The 24796-nt window shown below is 41.2% G+C and overlaps 1 protein-coding gene across 5 annotated transcripts in view; it reads right to left on the bottom strand.

Annotated features, from left to right (window-relative positions):
- klhl5 (kelch-like family member 5) overlaps window positions 1–24796 on the bottom strand; it is a 66845-nt gene that overhangs the window by 4760 nt on the left and 37289 nt on the right. For 4 of the 5 annotated variants that reach the window (XM_037765374.1, XM_037765375.1, XM_037765373.1 and 1 more), the window contains 8 exons: window positions 21985–22173; window positions 11948–12084; window positions 11180–11376; window positions 9464–9676; window positions 3490–3676; window positions 2256–2480; window positions 1618–1693; window positions 1283–1369 (listed from right to left, as the gene is read on the bottom strand). In XM_037765374.1, coding sequence (XP_037621302.1) covers window positions 1283–1369; window positions 1618–1693; window positions 2256–2480; window positions 3490–3676; window positions 9464–9676; window positions 11180–11376; window positions 11948–12084; window positions 21985–22133 — 1271 coding nt within the window. In that variant the 5' untranslated portion in view covers window positions 22134–22173. The remainder of the gene's footprint in view (window positions 1–1282; window positions 1370–1617; window positions 1694–2255; window positions 2481–3489; window positions 3677–9463; window positions 9677–11179; window positions 11377–11947; window positions 12085–21984; window positions 22174–24796) is intronic. The other variant, XM_037765372.1, reaches the window with a different exon arrangement.

Below are 24796 nucleotides of genomic sequence, written 5' to 3'. Positions count from 1 at the left end.
GTGAAGCTCTAAGAATGTTCTCGTACGACAAAGACATATTTTCTCCTCCAGAAAAAAAAACTTCGGTGCTTTCTGCAGGAAAACTGTTTGTGGTTTCAAGCTGTCGAAAAATGTTCTCCATTAGTCTCTGTTCTCCAAACCACGGGCACTACATGTACATTTTGCTTATTAATTGACTATTTCTATGGCATACAGTGGCTATGTACTATAATGAGGTAGGGTGTTGCAGAATCTATGTGTACAGTTATACAGAATAAATGACTGTCTTTTGATTAAGTAAAGTGAGGCAATTGTGTAATTTCTGCAGAAAATATCAACAATCTATTAAATTACATAAATGTAGTTGATGCTTTTGTCCAAAGCGACTTGCAATAAGTGCCTACAGCATGCATAAGAACAAGAGCAACAAACACATGTCCCAAACAAACAACTAAAAGCATGTTAAATGTTACAGTGCGTGTGCTAATATTGAATCTTTAAAGCGCAAGTCCATTATTCTTTTTTTTTCGGTTTTCTATCATTCTGTAGCTTCCCAGTGGTGTTCCTTATGTATTCAAATTATGAAGGATTTGTTTTTTAGGTACATACTGTATGCTGTAGCATCAAAATGCTATTTTCCCAAGCCCTTCTAAAAACTTTTCCCCACGTGATCTGACGTAGGTTTCTGCATGATGACGCTGCTACATGTAGAGTATACTGTATATACAGTACATCCTTATAGTCAGTGTATTAACGTCACATACAGTAACTTCGGTGGCGGTCGGCATGCTCCCAGTTTGGAGAAACAGACAGGAGAACTGGCAAGGAAGCTAAGCGATGTACTGCTGTGTGGACACCACGTTAGTTTCGAATCCGAAAGTCACACAATAACACAAACAAACTAACCGATCGATGCAGCGGTAGACCAGCAACTCTAGTGACTCTTTGTCAGTCAGCCCTTCCTGAAGGGGAACTGAAGCCGTTATATCGATTTCTTCAAAGCCACCAGACTACATTCCCAAAAGTAATAATTTTACCTCGCAGAATACACCAGTATACATACAACCCCACTTAACACGGCTAACTTTGACACAGCTAGAGCACGCTTTCACATTATTCATAATCTTAATGATTTGCTTCAATTATCTTTCTTTGGTAACCTACATCCCTGCTTTTTGAAGCGGCTGAGATGACATTTCCATTTAAAAATAACGGAACAGAACGCAGATGGACCCGCCCTTTAACTTGGCTATACAGTATGTGGTGTGGATGTGTGAAGCAGTACGTGAGAGGATTTACTTACTTGCCATTGAGTACAGCTACTCCCACTGTGCTTCTGGGTGTAGCCATACTTGCAACAAAGCTCCACTGGCGAGCTTGGGGGTCCCACCTAGTAAGAATTATGTGCACAATTTCTCAGTCCTGCACATAATAGAACATGGCTAATCTGAACTTTGAAAAATGGTTGAACAAGTAATGAAATATGCAGTGGAGTCAAGAGATTGTATTTTCACATCACTGCATCTTTCAGCAGCAACATCTTTCCAAAAACAGTTCCCGTGTTACTATAGATTAATTTAAATTTTTAAGCAGAGTAAATAACATAGAATAAAACAGCTGTGTGGAGTATCCCCTTACCTCTCCACTGTGCTGAGGTAGCTCCAGCCATCATGTCCTCCTACTGCGTACATGGGGCCCTCGAGGACAGCTACGCCTGCAATACACAACCACATGGGCATGATTAAATCATGGCAACTTACCAAAACATGATCAGGCTGGACAAGCTCCTGAAACCACACACATTCAGGAAGAGAGTGTGAGTTTTTTTTATTGTGTGTGCAGCCACACCCTGGACATGAGGCGTGCAGAGTTAGCAGCATGTTGACACCTCCACACTCGAGGGATTTATCTGCCAGAACAGCTGTGGTGCCAGATGTGTGTTTGAATCCCCATGCACATGCACACATTTATAAAAACAATGAGGCACCAGCACAGCACACCTTATCAAATTTTGTCATCGTAATAGTAGACTTGCAGAGTGAGTAGGGGAGAAACCAGATACACAGGTTCAGTCTGTTGAAGTGCTCTTGAGCATGACACTGAATCACTTACTGTTGAGGTGCTGTTGTGTAGCTGAAACTGAACTTTGACCTCACTGTATTAAAAGCGAAAAGACCATTTTTTAATCTCAAAATTCAAATAACATGATCTAAACATAATCCTTCCCCAATAAAATAGCTACCGTGATTGACCTTGTATTAAAACGAGGGGCTCACCTAAGCCATGCCTGTGTGTGGACATGGGAGGCATGACGCTCCAGGCCTTGCTGTGCGGGTTGTAACACTCCACAGTGTTGAGGGTCTTGAGGCCATCTCGGCCACCAACCACGTAGAGACGGCCGTCAAGGACAGCTACACCAAACTGTAGTCTCCGTCCGCTCATGGTGGCGACCTGCCGCCACGTGTCCTGACGCAGGCAGTACTGCTCGATACTGGTAGCACCTGAAAAAAACAACAGAAAAACATGTCAAATAAAACTGCGGGCGTTGATGTGCTCTAATTTTGCACTTCTGACGAACCTGACCCGGATACCCACTCTCGGTTAGGACTATACCACTTTCATTTACTCCCCAACAGTAGACTCTGTGTGTATTTGTGTGTAGAGACACAGAGCCTGCAAGCACGCACGAATCAATGAGGTTTGTTTATGATGATCTCCGCTCAAGTGTTCACATGTTTTCTCTTGATTAAAAGATAAAGGTCTAATTATGAGATAGTTAATCCATCAAGCCATAATTAAGAAAAAAATTCTGTGAGTTTAGTTTTCTTAATTTAGACGTTGTGCTGCCTAAGGGGTCAAACATTAGGGCTGCAACAAATAAGTATTTTCATTATCGATTACTCTGCCCATTATTTTCTTGGTTTTAATTTATTATTTGTCAAATGTCAGAGAATCGAAAAAAATGCCCATCACGATTTCCCAGAGCCGAAGGCGACTAATTCAAATTACTTTTTTTGTCTGACAAGCGTTCCAAAATGCAAAGATATTCAGTTTACTATCATACAAGGCAAAGAAAAGCAAAAAAAAAAAAAATTACATATGAGGACCCGTAACCAGTTGACTAATCGTTGCAGCTCTACCTAAGATGTTGATGACATAAACGCAACTTCCCCGGTTATTTTATTTCTTGTCAGCTCTCTACTGTGTACTATTGAATAAATGACCAGATAATAATAAAAATACAAACACTAACTACAGCTAGAGAGCATCTTGCGACAGACAGACAGACAGACAGACATGTAAACACCTGGCACAGTACTCAAAACCGCTTCTGTGGTAGTTCCTGCTACAGTACGTGTCTCCAGGACCACCACTTTGCCATGATGACTCACACATAGACTCACAAGGTAAAAACAATACCAGCCACACACTGTCGCGGCTGGTAATAATATACACTATACATACAGTATACGTATGTAATGTCTGGATACGTGCAAGTGACCGTTGTACCTTTCGTAGCATCCATGCCCCCTACGGCGAACATGGCCCCAACGGTGGCCTTGCGGGGCCGGGTGCGGGGACTCTGAAGCAGCGGCTGGCGCTGGGGCAAGAGGTGATACTTCATCCCCTCCATGAGAAGCCGCTGGCACTCCATACTGTCCCGGAGCAGAGGGTTGGACTCCAGGTCTGCCAAGAACTACACACACATAAAAAACAAACAAACACATTCATGAACACACACACACCCACACAGGGACATGTGACAACTGCTATCAACAAGCAGTCAAACAAATGCAGGGTGTGTGTGTGTACTGCATGTGTGGGTTAAGATGTTATCACTGATTGTGGTCGAAAGAAAGCTGTTCTCTCATTGATTGAGAGATTAGATCAGACCAGCAGCCATTAGTGCTTACACACACACACACACACACACACACACACACACACACACACACACACAAGAGCATGCACACACTAATCATCTGACACACTAGAGGACTAATCTGTCATCAGCATCTCATCAGCTCTCTCGTCCATACCCTCTAACCTCATCTACGATCACACACACACACACACACACGCACACACCGTAGAGACAGCCAGGGGCGGCAGCATGAAGCACTTCAATCAACCAGTCTGTTCCTTAAAATACATCCACAGGAAATCACTGCCTGTGAGAGAGGCAGGGTGGTGTAAAGCAAGTTTTCCCTGAAGCCAAGAATTACATGATTTACATTTAGACAGGTGTGTGTTTGTGTGTGTTTGTGTATATGTGTGTGTGTGTGTGTGTGTGTGTGTGTGTTGGAAAGCAGCAGAGGTTCAAGAGGAGCCAGACTTTTTTTATAAAAGTCACTTTAAGTTTCCAGACTGTGTGTATACCTGCACATACCGAATGTGTGTGTGTGTTAGCTGAAGAGAGGTCAGTGGGGATGTTCAGAAATGGCTGCTAAGATTCAATCACAGAGAACAAGTAAAATAAAGGACATTTCATAAAAGAGGAAAAAATGCCAAATAATATTTTACACCCTCTCTTTTCCTCTGTGCACCACAAAAAGAAAGATTTGGCCCAAATAATTCAATTTGGTCACTGAATGTAAAATCAATTTTCCCAGCCAGACGTGGAGAGCGTAAAGCAAGCATGGTAAATGGATAAGCAGCTTACACGCCAGGGTGAACCCACGCTGCCATCGCACACAAACACCGAGGGACAAATTAGGGTGAACTCTCTTTCGGCATTTCATTTGTGTGTATGTGTGATGAAGAAGGACAGAGATAGAGAACTGTGTTTGTCCTCTCCTGTGCTATTTATCCATCACGCTGTGAAGGACTGAATGTGGTGGGCGAGATAAGACTGAATCCTTCAGACGTCCCACCTTCTCCTCTCTGTCCTCTCTTTACCTCACAGTGGGAAGTGAGAAAGTAGTCCTCCCTTGCTGTTTCAGCATGGACTTTGTCTACTTTTGAAAAACACACACATACACTCCCCAAACAGACAGAAACACACACCCTCGACATATGTACTGTATATTTTTCATGCTTTACTAACCCTTCACGAGTGGGATATTTACTGACGTATTTTATATTGTCGAATAAAACATTAAAATCTCTTACCCTTACCCTTGCTATTTCATTTCTGGGTTTTAGGACTCATTCCTGCACCGCTCTATTAACTTCGGTGATCCCGACTTTAACGCCGGATCAAAATATGGTTTACCTACAAAACTGATAATATTCCTATCAGCCTAAATTCAGCTGTACTTTCTGTTTAATGCTAATTTTCAAAAGATAGCATGCTAAACTAAAAATTATGAATATGCTAAACATTACACCTGTTAAGTATCAGCATGTTAGCATGGAGTGCTTTCACACCAAACCTGTTTGGTTCGGTTAAAACAAACTCAGGTCCGAACTCGTTTTGCAGTTTGGGCTGGTGTAGAAAGCTGTCAATCAAACCATGGTGCGGACCAAACAACCGAACCGAGAGCGTTTGAAGAGGTAGGTCTTGGTCCGCTTCCAAGCGGACTCTGGTGAGGTCCATTTGTGGTGTGAAAGCAAACAAACCAACGACAGGATTTTATGAGAGCAGATATGTGATTTTAGCACAATTTCAACTAAAACTAATAATTAATCCATCTTCTGGTCATGAAATCTGTGTGAGTGATCTTATTGATCTGTATAACGCCATGTGTATATTATGCAAATAAACACGTACAGTATGCACGTCAGCATTTTACTATTTTCCCTGATTAATAGGTCAAAAGCTGTTAAAACTGCTGCACACTCTGTGTACTTTGTCAGTTCATTAAGTCCATTAAAAAGTGTCTGACAGCGATCCCACAGTAATAAGCCCCAAATCATTACTGTACAGGATGCCTCCTTTTCGTCCTGTCTCTACCTGTCAGTCATTATTCACAACATGTGGTTGATTTGTCTAATAACAGTATGAGCAGTTATTTCTTCTTGAGGTCTTTCTGACACCAATGAACATAAATATGCACATCAGTCAGTCACCAGAATTTGATTTCTCAGCCAATAAACTGTCCAATCAGCGAACTGTCACTCCGGTACAACTTCATGTTTACTCCTGTTGTTCGTTTGTAAAAAGTCAGTGTGAACTGTCCGGACCAAACTGAAATATTTGGGTTTTGGACTGTTTGTCAGAAAGTTAAGCAAAAAAAAAGATGTGATGGGTATTTTTCTTTGACTATTTTCTGCTATGTTTGAGATCAAATGATCAAATTTACAGCCCACAGATGCACCTCTGAGAGGATTATACCAAGTGTGTATGTGTCTGTGTTGCAGAGGTGATGTGGAGAAGGGATTAAAGGTATTAATTTGGTGCACTGACTTCCTTTTGATGACTAATCACAGTGTGGCCTGTAGAGAGCTGACTAATTGGTTGATGAATATCGATCAGCTGTCTGTGTGAGGTTAATACGTCGTTTTATTGGCATGTCACAGCTCATGAGGTTGCTGTGAGTTAATTTATCAGTTTAGCATGGTGGTGGGCGTGATATACTGTTAAAGGGTTTGGGTGTTTTGAAGTGGGGTTGTATGAGGTACTTATCCATAGTTGGTGTATTACCTACAGTAGATGACAGTCGGCACGCCCCCAGTTTGGAGAAGCAGACAGGAGTACCAGCAGGGGAGCAAAGCAATGTACTGCTGTTGACAGGGGCAGCAGCAAAACTTATTTTAGCTACTTAAAAGAAACGCTCACCTACAAAAGTCAATATCCGTTTAAGTGTATGCTATATTTAGAGAATATTTTCCGATGGGGATCTGAACTGAATATGAAACTTATCTATACCGTATTATATACAGTATACTATACTATACTGTCATCTGAGCCTGCTGGCTTTGAAGAGAGTATAGATAAGTTTCACTTTCAGCTCAGTTCTCCGTTAGAAGGGAGAAGGAAAGAGCTTTCTGACGGCAAGATAAAGCGGTGAAAATATTCTAAATATAGCGTACACTTAAAGTCTTCCACTCCTTGAGGGCGCCAGCCCTAAACAGTCTTTGAATTGCATAAATTGGGTATCACTGTAAAGCTGAGACTCTTGTGGATCCAATGAGCCCAATTGTATTCATGTGTGATGATGTTAGTCCCCATAATAGCCATTTCATAGTAGTGAGACCATTTTTTGTAACTTGACCTCACTGTATAAAATGACCTGAGGTGACCTCTTGCATAATCACATCCTCATGAAACTTTACAACCACAAACTACAGACAGAAGTGCTCGCCATTCAATCGCCGAAAATAGCAATTCTTGCAGAAATCTCCAAATGTCAAATGTTTTTGATACCAAATCACAGCATGGCTTTTTCTATGGTGTTCATCAAGGTCTTGGTGTCTTAATGTGGTATTTTGGAGGGATTTTTGATCAAAAAAATGTTTTATCAATTCTCGATTGGTACTAAACGGTTAAATTTAGCACCAAATCTGTGGAACAAATGGTATCAACCCAAAAATTGCTGCAGCAACTTATGAGACAAAATAGAGCATGGGGATGGCCATCATAAACTGTTGTTCTAAACCCTTGTATACTCAAAACTAATTAATTAATATATATATATATATGTATATATATACATTTTTTTATACACTGACTATGGATAAGTGCCTCATACAACCCCATTTCAAAACACCCAAACTATCCCTTTTAAGGCTGAATCAACCCTCAGCTCTATATCTGTCTTGCTTTTGCTCTCTCTATTCTAGTGCTATTCTGCTGCTTTACCTCTCCGCCATCCATCTTCTCCCCTGATTACATGTTACAGCTACTTGTGATTTCAGCTGACCGGGGCAAAGTCGTATATCTGAGGTGTTCATACTGTAAGCCTGGTAGATGTATAGACGCAGGCAGAGAAGATAGAAAGAGGAAGGGCGGACCCACAAGGGCAGTTTTATCTCTACAGTTTCTTTATATATAGTAAGGGAAATGACTGATGAGGGAGATGAAGAGAACAGATAATTTAACTGCGGTTAAGAGAGATATCACACTTAATTAAGGTTTAAACCATGTGTGTGTGGGTGGGTTTGTGTGTGCATTCAACGCCCTAGGCAGTAACGGAGGTTCTGTCGAGCATATAAACTTCCCAGCATCACATTACCAGATGAGATACTCTGCTGCACGAGCTAGGAAGAGGAGAGAGGAGGAGATGCATGCACACACACATACACTTAAATACATAGACACAAACACAACAAACACAAGCACACACGTGACAGAGTAATGGTTGTGATCTACAGTTAGCGTAATGATTATAGTCCCTCTAATTGCACAAAGAGGATAGAGACAGAGAGACGGACTGGAGCCAGGAGGAGGTAGAGAAGAATGGGGGAGGGAGGGAGAGAGCATGAGATAATTTTAGTCATGGAAAAGCAGATCATCAGGAGGAACACTGATGCAAATGCTTGCCTCATACTTTGCTGTAAGAGATATGAGACATAAAAAACTTTGACAAAGCTGCTACAATATTTATGTGGTAAAGTTTTGCTTCAAAATGTGTTGATTGATTCCACACACTAACAAAATAACAACAATAACTAATGAGCTCCTGTTAGTGAATATAATTCATCTTGGAGTCACATTGCATATTCATTTGGAGTCGTGTTTGTGTTCACCTGATGAATGCAAGTCCAATATTCACTCTCTTTTAGCTCTGATTTTGGTCTCCACCAATTCCTGAGGGAAATATCTGGCTCTTAAGGTGTTAAATACTCCACCAGCTAGTTGATAACTGTATATGTCTATTGTTTTGTGAAGAGCAGGTAGCGTACAGTGGGTTTTTGGAGCTTTTTCACTGAAAACAGCCACCTGCGACGTTATGAGAGCGGTAATAGTGAACCAAAACGGTAAAGTTGTAGGCAGGACAGCTAAACAATGAGCTGAAACTCGCTATAAAGCTCTGTAAAGCTGCAGATTTGGTTGATAATTCTCTGTAGGTTCATCATTACGATCAACTCATTTCACATGGTTTACACATTGTTATTTGACACATTGTTATTATAAAAATATTGATTATAGACGCTTTAAAGGTGTAATATGTAACAGTTGTCGGCTGCTGTTTGTAAATACATGGCATTCAAATTGGCCCCCTCCTCCTCGGCTCAACGAGTGAGGGAGGGAGGGAGAGAGAGAGCAGTGATGGTCGAGCGAGCTATGGAGTGAATGAAGAGAGGGAGCGGCGTTAGATAGAACAAAGCAGCAAATCAGAGAAATAGAACGTTATTGCTGAAGCCCAGAAACGTCACCAACGCAGCAAAATAATAAGAAAAGATAAAATACAGGCAGAGGGCAGTGTCTCTGTAGATACAGACACCACCACACACTTCTAGTGGGTAATAAATGATTATAAGGGATTATTTTTCTACCAGTCTATACATTGTTTTTTAGAAAATTCCTGCATATTATACCTTAAAATAAGTCAGTCACTTACAACAGTATGATAGTGACTGAGTTCTTTGCAGCTCTCACCTGTGGCTGCAGCAGCGGCAGTCGGATGTGAGCCAGCAGCACGGGTAGGTGACGCTGTCGTGTGTCAGCGTCATGACGGACCCACGTAAGCAAAGAGGTTACCACGGTTTCCTCATCTGGCACGTTGACGTCATCAGACGTGATCAGCCTCTCCATCTCATCCACTGGGAGCAACAGAAACTCCTGGCCTCCCACCACCTCTAAAAAGTGTTCCTGGTGGATGGAGGGATTAAATGGTTATAAGAGTAGAGAAGGGAAGAGTCAGATTAGTCTGGATGAATGAATAATGAATTGCAGATGAAAAAAGGGATGAGAGAAGAAAAAACAATAGGAAGATATTAGTGGAGAGAGGAAAGGGATCAAGGGGTTGGAAGGTGGCAAGAAGAGAGAGAGAAAAAAGGAAGGAAATGAGGGCTTGAGAAAGGTCACAGGAAGATGGATGAAAAGCTTTAGAAAAAAGGGTCTGGATGAGAAAATGTTTGAATGATTCAGTGGTATGAGATGGGGAGAGAGAGTAAGGCTGCGAGTAACAATAATTTTCATTATCGACTAATCTGCTGATTATTTTCTGAATGAAGCAATTCATTGTTTGGTCTCCAAAACTGCCCATCACAACTTTTATCATTTTTTTGCGATTAATTGATGATCAAAATAGGATGCAGGTTAATTTTCTGACAATCAACTGATGGATTAATGGATTTATCGGTTCAGTTTTAGAAGCGAGTGAATGTGGATGGGGTAGAAGGAGTATGAAAACTAGATACTTAACCCTTAAAAGCCTAGCATAGCATCGATGTTACGCTTTCTACAAAACATTAAATAACTGGAACCGTTTATGGAAAAGGTGTAGTTGCACCCAATTTTACATGGAGCTCCATTGAAAAAACAAAAATTCCCTGGTTGATTATGTTTTTTTCACTGGCATTTTCTTTTTTTAATGTCAAATATGGTATGCTTTTAAATTGATCTATATATTTATTTTGAGGGAAGCATTATCTGTGGGTATTAAAAAGGGGGAAGAAAAACATGTAACATGTAAATGTGACCTGATTCCCACGAATAAAACATTTTAAATAAAAAAAAAAGAAATGTCAATCTTGACTTCTCTCTACACAGTCTATTGTATGGCTCTTACACAATGGCTGTAATAATCCTGTGAGCTGTGTATAAGTGTGTGTGTGTGTGAGTGAATTACAAACACAGGCAGGCAGTCACACCCAGATAAAGCAACCTCTACGACATAATTGCCACAGATTAAAGTTTAACAATAATCCATTTAGAGAGAAAGGAAGAAAGAGAGGAACAGTGACACTGACAGAGACAGACACACAGAGGGAGAAAACGTTAAGACAGGAGAGAACGAGAAAAGAAAAAGAATAATCAAGTCGATGGAGGAGCTATTTCACAGTCACCATAGCAACCCTGTGCTGAAAACCGCCATTGTGGCGATAATGGTGTGTTGCGAACGAGGAACCAATTTGTTACCAAGAATAACATCAAGGCTGGAAAATGACCAAAGTCTGACTGGGGGAAAACTGTATAGAAGGAAAGCTGTGGAAGGGAAGGAAGCCTGCTTATTGTTAAAACCTAGACTTCACCTGTGGTCTACCATCATCATTTTCAGATCCATATTTTCCAAAACAGATGCTTTATTAATTTTCTCGTGGTGGCTTTACAATCGCTGGAGGTATAGAAATAAACTGGCCGTGTACCCACCATGGTGTAGGCGTGAGCGGCCCTCTGCAGGTCATTGCAGCCCTGAGCGTCGGCGTAGGAGCGGATACCCAGACAGTTGGAGGGGTGGAGCTGCTTCATGAGGAACGAACAGCACGCCTGAACCACTGACGACAACTGCAGCAGGCAGGAGGCTGACAGCAGAGACTCAATGGTGTCCTCCCTCAACTCGAGACGGCCTGGAAGACGGAAAGACATCACAAAAGGCTTGCATATTTTAAAGTGTCTAAGATTTATTATTTAACAGGTTTTGAGATCGAGAGCAAAGCAACTGGTCATGAAAATCCTTCATTTTTATAGAACTGAGAACAAAATGAATCCATTTATTTAGCATAGAAAACCTGATGGTGGCTGAGGGTGATACAATAGCTGGAATGGTTTTGTAAAGTCTTTTACCAATGGGGATTATCCATTTAAAACTGTGTGATGCAAGTTGATGCAGTGGTTTGATCACAGAGTAGCCCAAACCATCACTTTGAGCACATTAGCCTCAACTACAGTAGGGCTGGGTGATATGGAGAAAATCAAATGTCACAATATTTTTTACCAAAAAAAGAAAATTACATCACTTTACTGTAATGCAGCCTTGAAAACTTAACACTTATTTTAACTTATAAAATTCGACACTTATACCATATAACAATATCCGAAATCTAAGACAATATGTAGTCCTAAAACATTATGGTATGATATTTCTTTCCTGACAGTATGTACTTGCTTTAACAAAAGACAATCAGTGTGTCTGTATACCTGTGTATGCATACTGCACCAGGGCCCACAATGCATCAGGGTCTACTCCTTCCATCTTCACCTCGTCCTGCTTGGCCTCCCTCACATCACTGGTGAACATGGCCGCAAAGTAGTCCGACACGGATGAGAGGACCAGTCTGTGAGTGGAGAGAGTGTCAGGCATCAGTCAGAGAGGACAGACAGCTGTAATGGAGGAACAGAGTGCTTTGACCTTGCTGACAGGACGAGTCTGGACTGACGGGGAAAAGATGCAGAACAGAGAGGCCTGGGAAATGACACAGCCAAACAACGCACAACATTATCATCCTGTAAATATATTACAGTGAGTCACATTAAAGGCATCAGTGTGCTCCAACTGAAGTGCTTGTTGGATGATCGAACAGTGACTAAAACCCCTCCCCCCATACCTCTCTAATGTCAGAACTTGGGGGGGCTGCGTCCAACAATTTCTTTACGAAACGAACAATCCAACACTCATGCCCACTTCACATTGGTGATTGGCAAGAAAAGTCAGCAGGGTTTGAACTTCTCTCTAAAGCTCTTCTTTCATTCTTTACAGAACTATGAACTTCTGTCACTTTTCATGTGAACAAACGAATGCAACCCTACGAACGCCTTTGAGGAGAGACTGTGTGACAATGTGCGACGTTATCTCCATATTTAAATCATTATCACATCCTCCCCCCTCTCTATAATAGCCAGATTTTAAGTTTGTCTTTGAGTGTGGCCGTTAGGAACATGCTTTTGTCTTCAGACGTTGTAGGACAACATTGGTGTATTGGCAAGAATCTGGCGATACCATACGTATCATTATACAGGGGTAATGATTCAACATATTGCGAAATATATTGCAATAGAGTTTTCAAATCGAATTTTAGGAAAACACGTCACAATATGTATTAAATCTGAGTAAAAAGAAAAATCACTATGCGAAATGGCTAATATGGGGACTAACGTCATCACACATGATTACAGTTGGGCTCATTGGATCCACAAGAGTTTCAGCTTTTCAATCATACTAAATTTATGCAATTATGCATAAACATTCAAACACACCATTTAGAATATTTGAAAATAACATAATAAAAACTGCATGTTTTTTTCCCCAAACTGCATGTGATCATCATAAAGTGGGCTTGTCTGTAAAGGGGAGACTCCTGGGTACCCATAGAACCCTTTTTCATTCACATATCTTGAGGTCAGAGTTCAAGGAGCTGCTTTGAAAATCGCCATTCCAGTTTTTCCTCACCAAAAATGAGCATAACTTCGTAGCATTATTTAGCGTTCTTCCCGAAATGCTATGACACGGTTGGTAACAATTGATTCCTTAGGTTTTAGTTTAGGTTTCTAGTTTCATATGAATCTAGCTTGAAAACTGAGCCCGCTACAACCCCCGAAAAACAGAGTAGCGGCCGGGCACGCTGGCGGGCTGTTGGATTTGTAAGAGGATAAAAAAATGATACAAAATTTGGAGAATTGACACAGTATCGCAAAATATAATATCGCGATACTCATGTGTACCGATATCGTCTTACATCCCAGTGTGAAGTAGTTCTCTTCTTACTAATGACCTGTAGGTGTCAGATTTAAAAGTGGTCTGCAAATCGTCTCTTTCATACATTAAAAAAACTGCTGAAAAAGAATATAGTATGGCAATGGAGACTATTGTGTCTGATGTGTCCCTTCACAGACCTGTTGATAAGCAGAGGCTGAATTGACAGTGATGTATGTGTTCGTAGGTTATGAATGCATGACTGAAGGTCACAACAGGTATGCGTTTCCATCATCTGCAAGAGTAGACCGTCTGCACTACAAACAGGGGTGGGGGAGAGGGGACCTTTAGTAGAGTTATGAGGTGGGAGTGGAGCATTATGAGGGTTGTGAGCTGGAAATTATGGCAGCAGAAGTGTCAAAATTCAAGCGAAAATAAGTAACCACGACAACCAAGTTGGACCTGACAGAGACCAGAATAACGTCTCATCACGTAGGTCTGTGGTTTTCACAGCATAAAACTGAGGGCTTCACACCATCCTACTAGGGGACACACTGATGTTTTCCATTCATTCATACAAGACTGATCAAAGATTTTTATTATTTGACTGCTATTCTACGTATATTGCTTGATAGACTTCGAATAAGACTTTCAGACCCCTTTACATCAATCTGATGGCAATTTAACATAACATGTCTGAATAAATCGACCTCCAAATCAGTATCGGAAATGCTTAATTTTTTGTTAATATATAAGTATGTAATACTGAAGTATAAATCCCCAAATAGCCAATGAAATAAGGAATTATCCCACAACATTAGTCATTTTCTACATGAATTATTATTAGTTATTCCCAGAGGGATATCGCTGTTTGTTATGTGTAGAGGTAAGTGTGTGAACATTAGTGCGGCAGCGGCACTGTACCGAAGCTTCAAATAGCTTCGAATATTTCTCACCGAAGCTTCGAAGCCCAAAAAATGGTATTCAGGACAGCCCTACTTTCAACACGGCACAAAAAAGCAGTCAGATTAACATAAAGGCTGTTGAACAACAAGGTAAAATATCTATCGTTACAGCCTTCTATCTCTCCAAACAGTTACAGGAGGACCAAAGCGTGTGCTGAAAAACAGTTAACAACCTAATTTGTCCTAAAGAAATCAATCCCCTCCAAATGGCACTATCATCATATACTCTTCTCTCTGAAGAGATGTGATTAGAGGTAGAAGAAAACTGTGCAAACAACAGCCTGGCATGAGCCTAAGGCATCTCCAGATGTTTGTACATAGTCAGCATATTGAGGATAAAGAGCTCAGATGTTTAAACGCTTCATAGTAAAACTTCAGTGGAGCAAGTTTTCCCAAAAGCAGTATGAGTTTTAGTTTTTAATATCTTATATTTTCATAACTTGCGACCTACAGGACACTGACCTATACTTATTTATTTGTTTAGGATTATTTATCTTTGAAACCAGTGCCACATTCTCTCTGGATAAACTCTAAATCATGTGAAACTAAAGTTATATTTGGAAAAGATGTTGGAAGAAGGATGAACACACACATGCCAAAGGGCCCGAAGCTCTTCTCACATTAATACACTTTAACAATGCGTTCACACATCTCCTGGCTTTTTATAAAGGTCACAATCTGAAGCAAATGATTGTCTTAACATGGTAAGATTCTGTGATAAGTCAGGTACAATACAAGTTACAATGAAGAGGAAATAGAATAAGACAAATTAACATAAGGTCATGCTGCCTGAAGGTCAGTACTGTATTGTTATTCCACTTATACAAGTATACGTTGTTTACTTATTTCATGCTGTAACTCTCCAGAGATGATTTTGGCCCAACTATCCCATGTAAAAAAACTATTCTTTCTATTCTCTACATTTTTTAATTCTTTACTTACACATAGATTGTTTTAAGGGCTGTCCTCGACCAAAGAAATTCTTGGTCAACTAATCGATTAGTTGATTTAAACGACAGGTCTGTGAAACTGAGTTTCTCCACAAAGAATCACACAAAAGTACCACTTTAAATCTTGTATTTACCAGAGATGTGCTCACAGGTTTCTTGGAAATAAGCAACACATTTTCATCCCAACTTGTCACATACCGCTGCTTTGTCACGCCCCTTAGCGTCACTTTAGAATTAGGCAACAAAACCACTGTCGTTATGTTTAGGGAAACCTTTCTTTGGGGCTGAAAACCGCTGTGGTTGTACAATGAAAATGACATTGAACGTTGTGAACACGGGACGCGAACAAACAGCCGATTGTAAGGTGATGCACGGGACATAAACAGCGGTCTCCTGGATGAAAGCCTTGTGTTTGTTGGACCCATCCACCGCCCCTCCTGCCCGCCTGGTGTGTGTCTTTTCGCTCTTTAAACGTCGTCACCAGACTCCCGGCGCACTTTCTTATAGTGTTTACTGTTACCGCAGATGGGTTAACATTGTAGTTAATGGAACGCCCGGTGCGTTTCATACTGCTGCTATGTGATGCCTTGTGCAGCGGTATTGAACACCGATGGCCGTGACAAATCCTCGGTATTTGACACCCTGGGATTGAGAACAGGCTGGAATAAGCCATTTAGCATGAAATCGACTAATCGACTAACGAAATCGTAGTTGACTAAGACCAAAACAACCGAATTCACAGAAACGTCCACACAAAATAATATAAAAGAAGACACAACCCCAGCCAGATGAAGTCCTGGCATGCACTACAAAAGACAAGTCAATCCCTGCAGTCGGGGAAGAGATTATTCAAGTCATTGCATGTGTCAATCACAGCAGCTGAGAAAGCTGAGAGCTGGGCAGAAGAGAAAAAAAGAGGAATATGCTTAATGTAAGGTCAATGTAAAATTCAGAGGCGAGAGAGTCTGAGAGAGAAGATATGAGGCATAATGGAGAACAAGCCAGAGGAAGGACAGAAAAGAATTATCTTAAGGTTATTTGTAAAAAGACAGTTAATTAATTCCCCACCGCAATAATCCATTATCCTCTCATGCCACTGTGAAGTTAAACACACGCACACAAACATCTAGGTATTAAAAAAGTACCAGAAAGTTTTAATATTCCATGAGCGGTGTTTTTCATTCTTTGCTCTTGGAGATGTCCTTGTAAATGAGGTGGCGACTGTCTGATGGATACTAAATGACATAAAGCGACATAAAGTAGTCCTCGTCCAGATCACTGCAGGGATCATTATTTTGAATGTCTTGATCTAAATACGGCTGATCTGATAGGTAAACTGATCACGATAAAGCTCAAATTAAAGCTCTGTTTGACAGCTATGTGTTTACTATTTACAGCTGATTTTCTCCTTCCAATGTTGTGTTTATGTGTGTCCTTGTGTGTGTTTTTTGACTTCATGATCAACAGACTTGGATGTGTGTGTACTGAATGTGTGTGTGTTATGCACATGTGTATAATCTCATTACGGAGTGTGACACTGGGACCATGACAGATAGCCATAGCCTGAAGCAGAGAAGAGTGGTGTGTGTGTGTGTGTGTGTGTGTGTGTGTGTGTGTGTGTGTTTTACAGTCAAAGATGTCAAAATACACTACAGTCAGCAGGAAGTTATCTGCCAGTATTCCAGTCGGGTATCTCTTTCTTATCTCTCTCTCTGACACACACACATAGTATTTCTACTCCTTAATTTTTCATGTGGGTCTCTGTCTGACTCGCAGTGAGCGACAGAGACTATATACAGTAGTGGGTTATTTACGCACAAATGCACCTAGCAGAAGACGGAGACATGGCAGGCAGCGTGTCACTCTGTAATGGAAAGAGCACAGAGAAGACAAAATGCTGGAGTGAAGAGAGCAGGAAACAGACGAGTTGGACTCAGGAAAGGAGGGCGAGCTGGAAACTGAACACGGTGTCTGTTTGTGTTTGAGTGTGGATGTGCTGCTCGGTGCAGAGACACAGTGGTGGAAAAACAGAGAGGGGAAAACAACAGGAGGGCTGGTAGGAGAGACTTACTCAACTGGTATGACTTTTCTCCACACATAAAGGTAGAGGAGAAGTACATTTAGCGTTAGCCACGCTAATGGCGTGGCTCTAGGGATGGCAATATGTCCGTTTCAGTCGGTCAGTGTTTCCTAATGACCCCAAGACTTTTTGACCAGCAGGTCAAAGTTTTCCTTTATCCAGGTAAATGTCTCAACACCTATTGGATGGCTGATTATAATGCCCTCCTCAGGATGAAGTGTAATAACTCAGTAATTCCTATCTAGCGCCATCACTTGGTCTAAATCTTTAATTCGTCGAACACTTAGGCTCAGGTTTCTTAGATTTTTTCCCCGTTAAAAGTTGTTTTTGGGGAGTTTTTTCTTATCCGACTAGAGGGTCTAAGGACAGAGGGTGTCGTATGCTGTAGAGATTGTAAAGCCCCTTGCGGCAAATTTGTGATATTGCTGGGCTGTATAAATAAAATTAACTTGATTTTGTTTTATGACCAAATACCTGCAAAACTAATGAAATACCTGTTTACCTCAGATGTACTTTGTGTATAGTGCCAATGAGCAAATGTTAGCATGCTAAACATGCTAGACTTAGATGGTGAACATCATGGTAGACATGATATTTGCTAAACATCGACTCCAAATATTAGCATTGTCACTGTGAGCATGTTAGCATGTACAACCTCACAGAGCTGCTAGCATGGCTGTAGACTAACTGTGCGTTAAGGCTGTGTATTGGCAAGACTCTGGTGATACGATACCTATCACAATACAGGGGTTACGATTCAATATATTGCGATACTGTAAATAAGCTGATATATTGTGATTTTTTATCTAATTTTAGGAAAACGGTCATAGTATAAAGAACACACCACCACATGCATAAGTACAATATTTCACTTTTTTATGCAATCAGAACAGTTGGATCTGTCAGTGGGATTTATCACAGTCCCTGTAACATCATAGCACTACCTTGAGAGGACACAAACACTGAGAGGTGCATCTCTTTGCAAATGAAATAAAGTATTGAAAGACTTAATCTTTGCATGTAAACTATTAATTAAAAATCAATAGTGTTTTTGAGATTCGACACAGTATCACAAACATATCACGATATTCGATCTTACACCCCAATACCCATACTACTCTACTATTTAGTACGACAGAAAAATATTTTGTATGTCCCAATACATAGTATGTCAAATGCAGTATGCGAAAAATACCAGGATGTCCTACTACAACCAGTTGTATTTTGCAGTATGCAAGCCAGCATGCTTTTCTGGCCATTCTGACCAGCAAGTAAGTCAAAGTTCAAGGTGAAGTAGTATGTCCCAATTGTATGCATACTGCAAGAGTATGTACTTTGTAAGGGCAGCTGCTGTATGTACTACTGTACGTAAAAAGAAAAAGTATGCAATTTGGAAAGTAGCTCTTGTCTTCCATGTTGTACTAAAAACAGACAAGAACCATAGTATGCACATAATGGGCCCCAGATGCATACCTATTGATCTACAACAATGGTACATAGAAGTTTCTGAGCTAAAGGAATATTAACTCAAATCAGTTTAGGTAGCACTCTTACAGAGGTGTTCACTTGGGGGTACAAAAATAGCTTTGCAAGATAATATATTTGTATGGGGCACTGCCCCAGAGACAAACGGTATAACTGTGCTCTACTTTTTTAAAGTACATATACAGAGCTCGAGTTTAGTTTAAAGTGCGGCGCTTGCAACAAACTCCACAAGAAATATGCAGCTATACACATTACAAGTGGCCTATTCAGCATGTACGGTGCGCATTTGTTTGTGTGTACATGTAAGACAGAGAGAGAGGGAGAGAAAGAGGGTGTGTGTTTTGTTCCCAGAAAAGCGTTTTTTATCCTACACGTACAATAAATCAATTGCAAACAAAACACCCACTTTCAAACATCTTACTCCCACCCCCTTGCTCGTACACTCACACACACTCAACAACACGTACACACACCTTCAGATGCCAACACACTCTTTCACATACACCATTAGGATTCTCCTACAGCAGGGTCTTTTGTTTGTCACCATCTGTGCCTGGAGGACTAAATCAAATGAGGTAGAGGAGGCAGGCAGTGAGAGAAAAGGAGGCTTTCTGCTGGTGGAGGACCCGCTCTTCTGTCTTCCTTGTGCAGATGGACCCTGCTGCTGCACCCGTGGCCTCATGCCCAGAGAGCAAGAGCAACAGAGCAGCGTAGTGGGGGCTATGAGGTGGGTGACAGGCACGTGTGTGTGTGTGTGTGTGTGTGTGTGTGTGTTTGAGGCTCACTTGACTATGTGTGGTACAGAGAGACTACAAAAATAAAAGGGACTTTCATGAGCGTGACTGTGGCTCTGCTGTGTGTGTGTAAGATTCTTTCCAAACAGTATCCGGTGTGTGCAGTATGTGTCATCATGTGAGTGTGTGTGTGTGTGTGTGTGTGTGTGTGTGTGTGTGTACAAGCACATGTTCAGACGTTGTGCTGAATGTGTCATTGCATGCAATGCTTCTGCATGTATGTGCATAATAAAAAGTTTGACGTACATGTTGGACTTAGGGCTCCAACTAACGGTTAATTTTATTATCGATTAATTACTTTTATGATTATCGATTGATTATTTTGTCTATGACTTGTCATCAAATAGTGAGAAATATATATCACAATTTCTCATACCCTAAAGTTGCTAGTTTTGTCCAACCAGCAGTCCAAAACACAAAGATATACAATTTGCAATTTGTTTGGCATTTTTGCTTGAAAAGTGGCGATTATTCGATTATCAAAATAGTTGCAGATTAATTTTCTGTTGAATGAGTAATCGACTAATTCTTACAGCTCTAGATGGATTTTTGTTTCATTTGTGAGTGTGTTTGCATTTGTCAGTATCTTGTATATAGACAGAGTGAGTATGCATGTGTGCGATTGGACGAATATATCGGCTACGGAGTACATCACCGTACATCAGTTGTTTTTTTGGGTGATTTTTTCGGCAATGTTTGTCATTTTATTTTGCTAATTTAATGGTCTGCCTCCAAAGAACGTGAGCCGCTCATCTGCTGCTCTGCAGGCAGAGAGAGAGACAACGGGGAAACAACGTGTAGAGCCGGCATATTTTCATATCTAACTAGACTAACTTGAGGATTTATTTCAACCAAACCAGAGTCAGTGATTGTTGGAAACAACAACCAAGACGGTTTTCGTGAGTTTTTATTTTGTTTTTGTCGAGTTTGAATGACGTATGTTTTACGATGCTCCGCCGCAAGAACAGCTGATCTCCTCGCTGAAACTAGGGGAGAGGAGTGCGTTACGCCGCACACACACACACACCTGGAATGACAGTGGTTAAGTTGGAAATTTTTAACATATTGTCCAGCCCTAGTGAGTGTTTGTGTGTCAACATTTATAGTGTGCATGCTTCACTGTGCCAGGAAGTTTTGGGCAAACAGCAACATTGGGAAAGTGGCCAAAATAAACACTTTTATGCCTCCGTGCCCGCGACAGCTGTGGCAGGAGGAATTATGTTTTCGGGTTGTCTGTCCGTCTGGTCCATTCTCATGAACGCGATATCTCAGGAACGCCTGGTGAGAATTTCTTCAAATTTGGAACAAACATCCACTTGGACTCAACTGATTAGATTTTGGTGGTCAAAGGCCAAGGTCACTGTGACCTCACGTCCGTCCCATTCTTGTGAAAGCCATATCTCAGGAAAGCCTGGAGAGAATTGTATTACATCTGGCACAAACATCCACTTAGACTCCAGGATGAACCGATTAGATTTTGGTAGTCAAAGGACACTGTGACCTCACAAACACATTTTGAGCCATTACTCAATAATTCATATGCTAATTTTAGGACAATTTCACAGACATGTCTAATAAGATAAAATGGTTGGAAATGACATGGAACTGCAAATGGACTGGTTGGCGGAGGCATTCTACTGCAAGGCAGTTCTAGTTATAATATGATACATATTGTTAAAAACATCTTTAGAAAACTGAAACTCATATTTACATTTCTGCCTTCATTTCCCAAAATGATGTAAAAAAGCATTTTTTGATGATTACAGTTGTCATCTAATCTTTCATTCTGCCAATGTAACACAGGTATTACAGTTCATTTTGCACAGGCTCACATTTATCATGTATAGTGCTAAAATGAGCAGTTGAATAATTAAGAAAATTAATACAATTTTGATACATGAATAAACCCATTTAGACATTTAGCAAACAAAAATGGTTGATTAATTGCATCTTTTCAAATGTGAGGATTTGACGATTTTCTCTGTTTTATATCATAAATTAAATACCTGAAGGTTTTGGACTGTTGGTCAGACAACACATTCAATTCAAAGACATCACATTGGCTCTAGGAACTTAGAAATATGGGAATTTTTCACATTTTTAGATTCTTTTTGGCTCAAACAATAAATCAATTAATCCAAAACACAACTAAGAGATTAACTGACAATGAGATTTAACCATTAGTTGCAGCCCTAATGACATACATCTATTCAACATCACCATCTTTGCTCTGCATGTTTGTGTAATATTTTAGGGTCTCTTTGCTCCTACCTGTGTGCAGGTATCCGCCTTTCTCCAGCCACCAGTATGACATCACAAAGCTGTCGGGATCTCAGGTAGCCCTCCATTTTGCGGAAAGAGACGTCGGCGTGGGACAGAGCGGTGAACATACACTCCTCCGGACACGCACATGGCTCCATCGACACGCATGAGGACAGTGTGGCGCTGCTGTTAGACGTCCTGTTGCGAAGACGGGCATTCACACAAACACACACGGACAAACAAACACAAAGAGAAGGAGACAGAAGCTTTGAGTGCATGTGTTGGCGCCGACTCTCTTTTGTTCAAGACAAAGAGACAGATGTGTGGAGGGAGCTACACCAGCTGCTCTGTGTCATCCATGTGCCATCTTTTTCTTTGTGCCATTCCCTCACACATATTTGCTCTCTCCTTCACTTCTCAACAGGGTTACTGTATGTCGCCAGAAGCAGACAAAAGCTCTTTAATGGTCCAATTACTAGGAGTAAATGGCCAGATAAATTTAGCCCACTTAAAAGAGAAGCTGCCAATTAAATAGCTGTGGGAGCCGAGCCCATAGGATGTGCAGTAATTTACTCTGCTCCCTAATGGCAACCAGTTTCCTTGTATCTATACCAACAACGAGAAATGAAGCAGGGTTTTGGGCCAGGATGGCTTCAATATTCGTTATTCACTGGTGGAAGTGCAGCAGCCCAGGGTTATGTCTTATTCTTCCTGTCTGAGCTGATTAGGTGTGAGTGTGTGAGTCGGTGCGTGCACGTGTGTTCATCAAAGACGAGCACCCGAAGTATAGCTACCCTGTGAATTATCAGCCATCATGGGCATGGCTCCCAAACCAGCATTTAATTTATGAGAGCCAGGGCTGTGCTTCCATTTTTAATTTAACAGCAGAAATGGCAGGACTGGCCCTACAGCAAAAAAAAGATAAGAAATGGACTGATACTCCAAGGCTCATATAATTTTCAACTCTACCGTTAAATAGAAATCACACTCTTTTAGGTATTTGGAAGAATGTGTGTGTGTGTGGGTTTGTTGCAAATCAAACTGTCCTAAATTGCAATTTCCCAAACGCATTTTCTCTCAGCAATAGAGAGAGAGCTGGACAGAAAGTCTGGGAAGGCAGTGGAAAATGTGGCTTGTGTACTAGGGTTGTGTATTGGCAAGAATCTGGCGATATGATACATATCATGATATTGGGGTAACGATTCAATATATTGCGATACTGTAAGCACGGCGATATATTGCGATTTATTCAATTTAATGTTAGGAAAACTGTCAGTATAAAGAACACACCAGAAATACACCATTTTAGAATAGGCAAAAACAATACATTTATACTGCATACAAAAAACTGCATGGTTTGTGCCTCAAACTCCATGTGTTTATCATAAAGTGGAGACTCGTTAGTACTCATAGAACCAATTTTCATTAACATATCTTGAGGTCAGAGGCCAAGGGACCCCTGTAAAAAAATCGCCATTCCAGTTTTTCCTCGCCAAAATGTAGCGTCATTTGGAGTGTTATTTAGCCTCTTTCACGACAAAACAGTATGACATGGTTGGTACCAAAGGATTCCTTAGTTTTTTCTAGTTTCATATAATGCCAGTACCTTCACTCTAACTTTAAAACTGACCCGCTACAACCTCCGAAATATCGAATAGCGGCTGAGCCTGGTTGGCTGCGGATTTTTAAGAAGTTAATTAAAAATCAATACAGTGTTTTGGAGAATCGATGGATACAGTATCCATCCATCCACTTTCTTTAACCGCTTATCCCATTCGGGGTCGCGGGGGGGGGGGGGGGGGGGGGGGGGGGGGGGGGTGGGGGGGGGGGCCTGGAGCTGATCCCAGCTGAGAATGGGTGAAGGCGGGGTACACCCTGGACAGGTCGCCAGACTATCACATGGCTGACACATAGAGACAGACAACCGTTCACGCTCACATTCACACCTACGGTGGGCAATTTAGAGTCAACAATGAACCTAACCTGCATGTCTTTGGACTGTGGAAGGAAGCTGGAGAACCCGGAGAAAACCCACGCTAACACGGAGGGAACATACTGCAGTATCGCATTGCGATACCCATGTATATCAATATTTCCTCACACACACAAAATTATTTTAAATGTAAATACAAAATCGCCCTAAAACAGGATTATAAATCAGACATCATTCTTGTAAAGTATCACTAGTGTGTACAGAAAAGGTTTTCTGGTCCAGGTCCAATTAGCAGGACCTGGAAGTTGCTCACCATCTATTTGGGCTTTAGAAATGAAACTGATTTGACCTGAATTTACAAATAATCTCAGACACTGCAAAGAAAAGTTGTAAGAAAACGCTTGTGTACGTGGCATTCACAGTATGTGCACACATTCTGGTTTGTGTGTGTGCTGCTGCTGATGTGCTATAACGGGAGCCTTCTCCCCTCTGTCGCCTCTGTCCTCTACTACTCCTCTCTACTGCCTCCCATCCTCACTTTTATATCTTCAGCTAATCACATCCATCACTCACTTCATTCCCACCTCATCCCCATCATCCCAACATCCATCTTTGCCTCCGTTTTCTCTCTTTCCCATCCCAATCCAACCCTCCAAGGGGGCTTTTTGGCTAGCTTTCCTGTCCTCTTGTGTGTATGCATGTGTGTGTGTTTGTGTGTGTGTATGTAGACGAATGGCGTGGCTAAATACTGCCAGAGGAGATGACTTTGAAGTGGGGGAACGCTGCCTTCCAGTCCCCTTAATTGAGCCTGGCAGGCACTCAACATTGAGAGAGAAACAGAGAGAGGGAGAGAGGAGAAAGAGAGAGTGTGTCTGGGGCGAATCAACA

Source organism: Sebastes umbrosus, chromosome 3 (assembly GCF_015220745.1).
Source record: "Sebastes umbrosus isolate fSebUmb1 chromosome 3, fSebUmb1.pri, whole genome shotgun sequence".
In the NCBI taxonomy this organism is placed as follows: Eukaryota; Metazoa; Chordata; class Actinopteri; order Perciformes; family Sebastidae; genus Sebastes; species Sebastes umbrosus.
The sequence above is the reverse complement of the archived record's forward strand: the minus strand, read 5'-3'. Positions and strand labels throughout refer to the sequence as shown.